At 39.7% G+C, this 9,719-nt stretch overlaps 1 protein-coding gene across 1 annotated transcript; it reads left to right on the top strand.

Moving 5' to 3' along the window:
• Positions 1-5,914: 5,914 nt before the first annotated feature.
• tbr1b (T-box brain transcription factor 1b) lies at positions 5,915-9,687 on the top strand. The gene is made up of 6 exons (XM_008404015.2): positions 5,915-6,668; positions 6,943-7,097; positions 7,313-7,434; positions 7,621-7,779; positions 8,124-8,185; positions 8,768-9,687. Exons 1-6 carry the CDS (start codon positions 5,974-5,976, stop codon positions 9,609-9,611), a joined length of 2,037 nt encoding a protein of 678 aa, XP_008402237.1. The 5' UTR covers positions 5,915-5,973; the 3' UTR covers positions 9,612-9,687.
• The last annotated feature ends 32 nt before the right edge of the window (positions 9,688-9,719 follow it).

Below are 9,719 nucleotides of genomic sequence, written 5' to 3'. Positions count from 1 at the left end.
ATAGTCACAAAAAGCAATTTCACCTGACTGGAGGAGCACACTATGTCCCAATATCCTTGCTGGCTATAATTTTGTTGTCATTTTGTGTGCTGTGATCATATCATTGAAGTGACAGTGCTGGGCATTAGGTAAAGTCCCTAAGCTGGTGCTCACTTTCAGGCTTGTTCTCTCCTTGTCATTCACATTGATTGGATTAGACCCAGGTGGCGTACAGATTCCTTTGGCACAACAATAAAAAAAAACAATGATATGATGATGAAAGAACTAACGTTGTTTTTTTTTCTTCATGAAATTAACACTGTTAATCTGCAAAGGTTTGATGGCAAATATGTATTTTTTTTATTTTTTATAATGATGCATTTTAGAGAGGACTCTTGCTTTTCTGAGCTCATCACAATTCAGTTCTGTGAAAGAGGATTTAGCTTGCTAAAGTTTCCTTCTGTATTTGTTTTTCCGTCACTCAATTATTTCAGATCATTTGACGGATTTTAATACTGGACAATGATCAACTATGTTTTCTGGCGGATCTGTACTACCACTTAGTGAAACTATTATTGTGCACCTCCTCAAAATATTACTTATAGATAAGTATTATATCTATCTCAGAAAGGTACACAAATACATGCTATTATCAAAGTAAAGTACAAAGTAGCTTTAATTCAGCCAAAAACAATATTACAGACAGAACAAAGCAGTGAGACAGTGATGGGGTTTGCTAGACGGGGTTCAGTACATCTCCTCTTACGCACCTTTCAAGAGGTGATTCCTTTCTTTTGTTCTTCTCTGGGCACCAACACTTTGGGGTCACTTACTTACATGAATGCAGAAATTAGGTAGCAAATTCAGGTTACCACAAAAATGTTCGCCAAAGAAATCAGGGAAATAATGTCTACAAAGTCAAAACAACCATTTAAACAGACCTGTCCGGCAACATGAAGTAGGCTAAATGTGTAATGAAATAAAAATATTATGCCCTAAGCTGAATAAATGGGATCAACTGTTGGTCCCAGGAACAACAGTTACATTGACCTTATCTAAGATCAGTGAGGCCTCACTGGTCTTAGATAAGGTCAATGTTTCTGATTCAAAACAACAAGAATAGCCTGGAAAAAGATGGCTGCCATGTTAGAGTTCCTGGTAAAAAGCGCTGTTGACCCATATAACACTAAGGTCTGTCCTGCATTTGCCAAAAACTATCTTGACAAACCCTAGGACTTTTGGTTTTGCACAAAGTTCCAACTTTCTGAAAGGTGTGAAAGTTTTAAATGTTTCCCCACTCCAGCACATCCACACATCCAGTAGAGTTATTCAAAACACTCAGTTTTTATTTGGAAAAAGCTGTCCAAAGTTTTGTGTTTATATTTCACGGCATGTTAACAACGGATTGAACAATTGTACCAGCTGAAAAAAGTGTGGCGGACAGAGGGAACAGATACGTGAAGCGTGCCCACTTTTCAGTAGCTAAAAAAAAAAACACCCTAAAATTCAGATTCTGAAATTCCCTAGTCAAACCACATGAATTTCATTAAGATGCCATAGAGTTTATGTCCCTAAACACCAGTCAAATGTGACTTAATTAAATAATAAAATTAAATAAATTCCCTCATAATGATGTAAAAGAGTTGCACTTTCACCTTTGTCTATTATCTCAAAAACTCCATGACGGTTGTCAGCGCCAACAGATCATTATTTAATCATTAGCATTTTTTTTTTTAAATTTACTTAGGTTATCATTGTCTGATATTTAATCATTTATATGGCTAGGTGTGACAAATAAAGCAAAAGCAGAAAAAAATCTGTAAGGTGACAAATAGTTTTCCACAGCACTGCATAACAGGCCTGCATGTAGACATGTAAATATATGCATGTATGCACATATTAGCATTAAGATCTTATATATTTTTTTAAAAATATAAATAGCTATAGATTCTGTTCATGGTGAGTCACTGCATTATGCTCAGCTGGTCAAATAAGGCTCTTTGCAGAGACAGGAGGCAGCCATCCTAACCTGCACTGCTCTACATCTCCCCAAGGACAAAGCTGGCCACAAGCATAACAAATGAGCCTCCTCCTCTTTGATTATGTCCACTGGTTGTAGCTGAGGTAATAAAGGGAAGACTTAGTCTGATAAACAAGGGCACCGGTACCTGGGGAGAAGCATGAAGTTGCTGCATGGTTGATTCAACAATTGGTTTGTGGGAAACAGAGAGACAGAGAGAGAAAGAGGGAGAGAAAGAGAGAGAGAGAGAGAGAGAGAGAGAGAGAGAAAACACCCCAGAAAAAAACAAGCTCACTTTGCTTATTAAAGACCAGCAATGGAAGTGAACCATAATCCTGTAATGAGCAAAGCAGAGAGTGGCCTCTTTTCCTTAGGCACAGACAAGCCTGTGCTTGCATGTTTCTCAGAAATAGATTGCTGGACCCAGTAGCCCTTCAGTAATGACCCCTCTTGTTAGCTTTAGAGATTCATGGCTGTTCATTAAAGATATAACATGGTGTGCAGTACCACAGTGAAATAGATCTTTACTTGTGTTCCTTTTTCCTCAGATGGTTTAGAATATATTGTGCACAGTGATTGGCCAATCATACTGCAGAGCAGCTTAACCAAAAGTTATAGAATAACTTTTACCTACATTCTAAAACATTCTATAAACTTTCTGGGGTATAAATGAACCAAATTGGGTTATTTTGCATGTCCAGTCTGAGGGTTGACTAAACAGGTTTAGATTGTGGATTTGACCCAACATCATTATGGATTTGATTAGATTTTACACCAAAAAATGGGTTAAAGTGACAAGCAGTTTGAGTAACAAGTCATTTTTATGTTAACGTAAAATTAGCACAAATCCTTAAAAATTATCATATTAAAAATGACAATATAATAATGTCTAATTGTATCAAATGAATATTAAAATCTATATAGTCGACACCTGCCTGTCCATTGTTCAGTATTTGCAGATTTTTTTTCTGTGGAACTTAACTGTTGATTATTTGCAGTAAAATTGCCTATTTATGTTTTTTGTGTATGGCATATCTAAGCTATTCAAAAGAAAGTGCAGCTTGAGAGGAGCAATTGGAACCTGACATGTTACTGGCTGTCCATTTGCCACTCCACCAATCCAGGTGTGTGTAATTTTTTTTGCCACTGATTGGCTGTACCCCCAAGAAAGGAAATAAGGAAGTATTTGTGGATTTTAGCTATTTGTGGTTGTGGTCCCTCACCCTTGCAAATACCAGGGATCCACTCTACAGAATATAACTCCACATGAATTATGTCTATGTTAACTTTCCCACCAATTCATTGGTCAGCATACCTCTAGCATGCCCTAATTACTTAGCAAGTAAAAGAGCAATGTTAGCTTAAGTAATCAAACTCCGTGCCTTACCATTTCTTTTTATGTCCTGTAAAAGAGCTTTAGTAAACTCTGTCTGATCAGTATGGAGTGTTTTACTATCAAATTCCAAAAGACATGGATGTGCAGCGATATTGTAAGCACACATGGTGATTAGGGGAACAAAAATAAACGGAGTGGAGAGAATTACTTACAAGACGGGGGAATGAATTCAAATGGGGGAGAGAGAAGATTCACACAACCTGGGGTGAAAGGCAGAAATGGAATGAAAAGAAGTAGCACAAAGCATGAGGACAAAAATGCAGAATGAGTAGAATGAGCAAACTATTGGGCAATAAAAAAAACAAACGCAAATGAAGTTGGCAGAAGGTACAAACAGAAAAGTCAGGCAAATGAATGAGAGAGGCAAGGTGCAGCCACCAATGGAGGACAAACTCAAATTAAGAGGAGAAAAAAGATGTACATTGTGAGACAATCATAAATAGAGCAGAGAGAAGTTGCAAATAGTAAAGAGTGCAAACTTTCTGCACTAAATGTAGTGGGACATATCCAAAGGGACTGGGGAGAAGATGCACACAGTAGAGTTGCATAGGCCATGGAGGAAGGAGAGGATGCAAATATCACAGGCGGACAAAAGCAATGGCGTGTGGAGAAGGTGGAGGCATGCAGATAAAGCTCCCTGCTGTTGAGTATGTTAGAAGTTATGTTTGTTACACCGTCTATTTCAAAGTCACACAATGGTCGTCTAAACAGACAAAATCAAATCCAAACAACATGTTTTCTTTATACGTATACAAATAATTAATATGCTGAAAAACTTTTTATTAAGAAAACAAACTAACAACAACAACAACAACAACAAAACACTGGTTAATTCTATAAAAGCACAGTTTATGTTACCTACCTACCAACCAGATCCAGATCCAGGCCAGCCACGGACCATAAACCGCCGCATGTTGTACATGTTTAAATCAAAAAGCAATTAATCTGAACAAGATCTCTGTACAATTCTGTAATCAAAAACTATAAGAAAAAAAATGTTACACTAAACACTTTCTGTTTAAGTCCAGTTTTGAAGTGAATCGTTTTAGCATTTCCTTCCAACTTACTCCCCACATGATTGGTTAACTTGTCAATGAAGGTGTCTGACTGCGGCTGCTCCCTTTGTGACTTTTGCCCAACACATCGCAACAAACCGCTTTAAAGAATCTGTCTGACAACACAAAGCGGGCTCAAAAACCAACACATCATTAATTAAACAAATTAAAGCAACTCTCGGTGCTCTGGGTTTATAAATGCTTAACTATAGAAACTTTAAAAACTCTTTGCTTTGTAGAACAACAATAGTCTCGAATGCACTGCTAAAGAAGGGAAAGCCTTTGAATTACATCGCTGTAAAAAAACAACAACAAAAAAACAGTGATCGAAAACCGCAAGAGAACAGCTAAATCAGCTTCTTTGCCTTCAGAATCCAGATTTGAAATGAATAATTTTAGAATTTACAGTTAAATCACGCAGAATTATAAGCCAACTTATTAAAGAAAAGGTGAAGGGAAGGTGTCCACCTGCAGCTGCTTTCTCTGCAACTTGTTCCATCTTCTCAATCGAATCTGATTCATTTAGATTTAATCTGCAGGAGGGAACTAATTATTTCCTCTGCAGATTGTCAGATTAAGTGATTTAGTTTTTAATTACCAATTTTAAGAACATTTCATTTCATTCGTTACTTTGAAATATATTTCATGAAAAACGCCTCCCCCCCCCCCCCCCCCCCCACACACACACACACACACACACACACACACACACACACACACACACACACACACACACACACCCCCCCACACACACACACACACACGAGCCTCTAATTACCATTCTTCCAATTACCTCTCCAACAAAGCAGTGGCCAAATTAACTAAATTGCTGCACAATGACTCTTAATAGAGAGCATATTTTGGTGTTTTTCAGCTCCTCCTGCTGAAAAACACCAGAGCTGCTGCCTGCTCTTGCCTCTTCTCAGTGCCCAGCTTCCTAACTTTCAGTGAGTATAAAATATTTACCAGCGCTGGGACTCATAAACACATCTTCAGTGGGACGCAGTGATTTCACGCCATATCACAAGCATTTTAAGGCTGCCTGTCATGGACTGTCATTTTTGGCATGTTAATAATAAATCCCGGTTTGCTTCGACAGACATACTTTGGCACTCATGGTGCATAAATAGGTAAATAACGCAGAGTAAAGGTAAATAGCGTAGCCGAGAGACAGGGTTAGGGAAAAAATAGCTTTAATAATTATGATCTTTTATATGTCTTCCTAGAAACAGTCGGAGTCCTTATATGTTTTAATCACATATAGGCCCGTGTGACACTACAAACAAATCACTTTGTTCACAGCGCTCCTAATTAAGAGAGCTGTCTAATTAAATTACAGTCCCGAGTTAACCAATAGCAGCGGTTGTTTCATTAGGAAAGAGCGCAGAGTGATGGAGAGAAAATCCATCCTGATTGCAGGATGGTGTCAATTGGCTAATTTGCCGCCTTCCTTACTCCAAGTCATGTTAGATTAGGAGAGGCGTGTGCAAAAAGCCTGCGATATAGGATGAGCTAATAGAGCTATGCAAGTGGAGAATTGCATCTCGCTGACGAGTGAAATCTCAAAGAAATTTATGAATGTGGGCAGTGGCTTTGCGAGCTCCAATGGATCAGAGGAGCTCTCGTTGCAGGACCATCCTATTATATCTGCAAGTGACAACCTGGAGAGAAGTTCACCTCTGAAAAAAAACTCCAGGGAGATGACGAATCAGTCAGAGGCAGACAATTTCCCCGACTCCAAGGACGCGTCGGGGGACGTCCAGAGGGGCAAACTCTCTCCTGATCTCCACGGAGTCTCTGACATCCGTCATAATTTCGATGGATCTGCAGGAGAAAGGTGCATCTTTTCTCCGTCCGCCCAGCCGCCGTCAGTCTCCGCCGCTCCCACTGCCATGTTTCCGTACCCGAGCCAGCATGGACCGGCGCACCCCGCTTTCTCCATCGGGAGTCCCAGCCGCTATATGGCCCATCATCCGGTCATAACTAACGGAGCGTACAACAGCCTTTTAACCAACACGTCTCCGCAAGGCTACCCGACGGCGGGTTACCCTTACGCGCAACAGTATGGACACACGTACCAAGGGGGAGCTTTTTACCAGTTCTCTTCGGCGCAGGCGGGACTGGTACCGGGGAAGGCGCAGGTGTATCTGTGCAACAGGGCCCTGTGGCTCAAGTTTCACAGGCACCAGACAGAGATGATCATAACAAAACAGGGACGGTAAGTTGGCGAGCATGGGGATGCTTTTAGAAAAACAAATAAACAAAAAAAAAGGATTTAGTTGATTCTCTAAAATAAGTTTGCTTAGCCCCTCCACATAAATAGTAATAGTAAGAATGATAATAAAACAGAATAATAAAATTAATAGATTAGATAATAATAAAATTGTTTGGACTTAGTAAAATTGACAAAAACAAAATCATATATATGATATATATTTAAAAAATCTTAAAATATTTTATTTTAATTTTAGATATATTTTTTTCCTCTGCAGACGAATGTTTCCCTTTTTAAGCTTCAACATTTCTGGCCTCGACCCAACCGCTCACTACAATATATTTGTGGACGTAATACTCGCTGATCCGAATCACTGGCGATTCCAGGGAGGAAAGTGGGTGCCGTGTGGGAAAGCTGACACAAACGTTATAGGTAGCCTCATCCTTATTGTTATTATTATTTTTTATTAATATAATGATAACCAATAACATTATCCACCAAATGTAATATTACATATTGTCTTTAATTTTGTACCTTTTGTTTATTTATTGATTTTTTAATTTTTTTTTTTACAATTGTTATAGTTTTTAAATAATATTGCTTTACTTTATATATCTTTTTGTTTATTTATTCGCACAATTTTTAAGGGAACAGAGTTTACATGCACCCGGATTCACCAAACACCGGCGCGCACTGGATGCGTCAGGAAATCTCGTTTGGAAAACTAAAGCTCACCAACAACAAAGGTGCCTCCAACAACACAGGCCAGGTAAACACCCGCAGTTAATTTTTTTTTAATTATTTTATTTCCAGTGCCATCTTTCCTGTCAGCTTGCGTCATTATTCGCACAGGTGCGCTAGCTCAGCGCATGATAACGAATTTGAAACCAGCAGCGTGATGCCTGAGTCGTCTTTCTAAACTCTGAAAGTGACTTTCTTCCATCGAAACCTCCAGATGGTGGTCCTCCAGTCGCTCCACAAGTACCAGCCCAGGCTCCATGTGGTGGAAGTGAACGAAGACGGGACAGAGGACACCAGCCAGCCGGGAAGAGTCCAGACGTTCACCTTCACGGAGACGCAGTTCATCGCCGTCACCGCTTACCAGAACACTGACGTACGGACACTTTTCTGTTTGAGACGAGATTCAAATTATGCTGTTGCACATCTTATTTACTTATTATTATTTTTTTATTATTCTTTCGGAGAAAACAAACAAACAAAAAAAAGCTAATATTAACACGGGGATTAAAAATAAATCAAGGTGAATTTTTGTTCACTTTAAATTTGTAAATAATTAGTTCCAACTAACTCATTTCCCTGTTGTGTTTTTTTTTATTGTGCTTTATTGTGTCTTACAATACCATTTAAGTCTTCATCCTTAAATTTTCTGTTTTTATTTTTATTTTATTTTTTAAATTGGAATTAATAATGTATGCATTTTTTTATTTCTTACTGCAGATTACGCAACTGAAAATCGACCACAATCCGTTTGCCAAAGGATTTCGGGACAATTATGACACGTAAGATGATTCATTTAAATCATTTGTTTTTCGTTTTAAATTGAAATATTTATTATGCTACGTTTTCAAAAAGCTTTCATAAATCTTTATTTATCCCTCCTAGAGACAACTGCAATTAAAAAAAAAACACGGTTTGCATCATTCTAAATCTATTTTTATGACATTTACAAGAATAACAATAGAGTAGCTTGGTCCAATAGGACAAAAAAATCAAAAAAATAAATTGCCATGTTCGAAAATGTAATAATTTATGAGGAACTTTGCTTCTTCTTTTGAGTTCATTTGGTTTTCCGTTATTATGGGAATTAAAACTGAAATAATTTGTTTCTAGAATAACTTCTGTTTCTTCTCGAGAAGTCAGTGTGTGTATCAGAATGTATGTATTTTTGTATTATGAAAGATAATTTCAATGACAATTGGAAATGACAATTAGATCTTCTGAGATTTAAATATAACTGGTCCAACTCACGGGATGTCCGTTTTCACAATTTTCTTTTTCTTTTCTTTTTTTTTTGTTGAGGATCCACCATTACGCACTGCTTAGCTCTGAATTGTTTCTGTTTTTCTCTCCATCTTTTTCAGTGTATACACAGGCTGCGACATTGACCGCCTAACTCCATCACCGGGTGACTCTCCGCGCTCACAGATCGTGCCGGGTGCGAGATACGCCATGCCCAGCTCCTTCCTGCAGGACCAATTTGTCAGCACTTATGCCAAATCTCGCTTTCACCCTGGCGTGGGGACTGGTCCTGGCACGGAGCGCAGCGTCCCACTCGGCAACAGCTTGCTGTCCCCGCAGCAAAGCGAGGAGCCCACTGTTGCCACCCCCCCGCAGCGTTGGTTTGTCACCCCTGCCAACAACCGACTGGACTTTGCCGCCTCGGCATACGACGCCGCCGATTTCGCCGGTAACGCGGCCACCTTGCTGTCCTACGCAGCGGCCGGAGTAAAGGCTCTCCCCCTGCCGACAGCGGGCTGCTCCAATCGGCCTCTTGGCTATTACGCAGACCCGTCTGGCTGGGGAGGACGCACGCCACCACAGTACTGCGGCGTAAACAGTAAATCCAGCTCGGTCTTTTCCTGCTGGCCGACCAACTCCCTTGGAGGCAGGGCGGGCACCAACTACCTGTCGGAGGAGGGAGACTCCATCGCGACCGAGAGGTCACCGATCGGTGGCTCGGAAGAGACCAAACCCAAAGACATCACATCAGAGTCCAGCTGGATAGAGACGCCGTCGTCGATAAAGTCGATTGATTCCAGCGATTCTGGGATCTTTGAACAGGCCAAAAGAAGACGGATCTCCCCCTCCGCCACCCCGGTCTCAGAGACAGTGTCCCCGTTAAAATCCGAGCTGCTGGCACCGAGAGAGTGCGAGAAGAACTGTACAAAGGACATTGGTTACTACAGTTTTTATCCTCACAGTTAGAACAAATCAATCAATCTATCTATCTATCTATCTATCTATCTATCTATCTATCTATCTATCTATCTATCTATCTATCTATCTATCTATCTATCTATCTATCTATCTATC

This window comes from Poecilia reticulata, linkage group LG2 (assembly GCF_000633615.1).
Source record: "Poecilia reticulata strain Guanapo linkage group LG2, Guppy_female_1.0+MT, whole genome shotgun sequence".
NCBI classification, from domain to species: domain Eukaryota; kingdom Metazoa; phylum Chordata; class Actinopteri; order Cyprinodontiformes; family Poeciliidae; genus Poecilia; species Poecilia reticulata.
The sequence above is the reverse complement of the archived record's forward strand: the minus strand, read 5'-3'. Positions and strand labels throughout refer to the sequence as shown.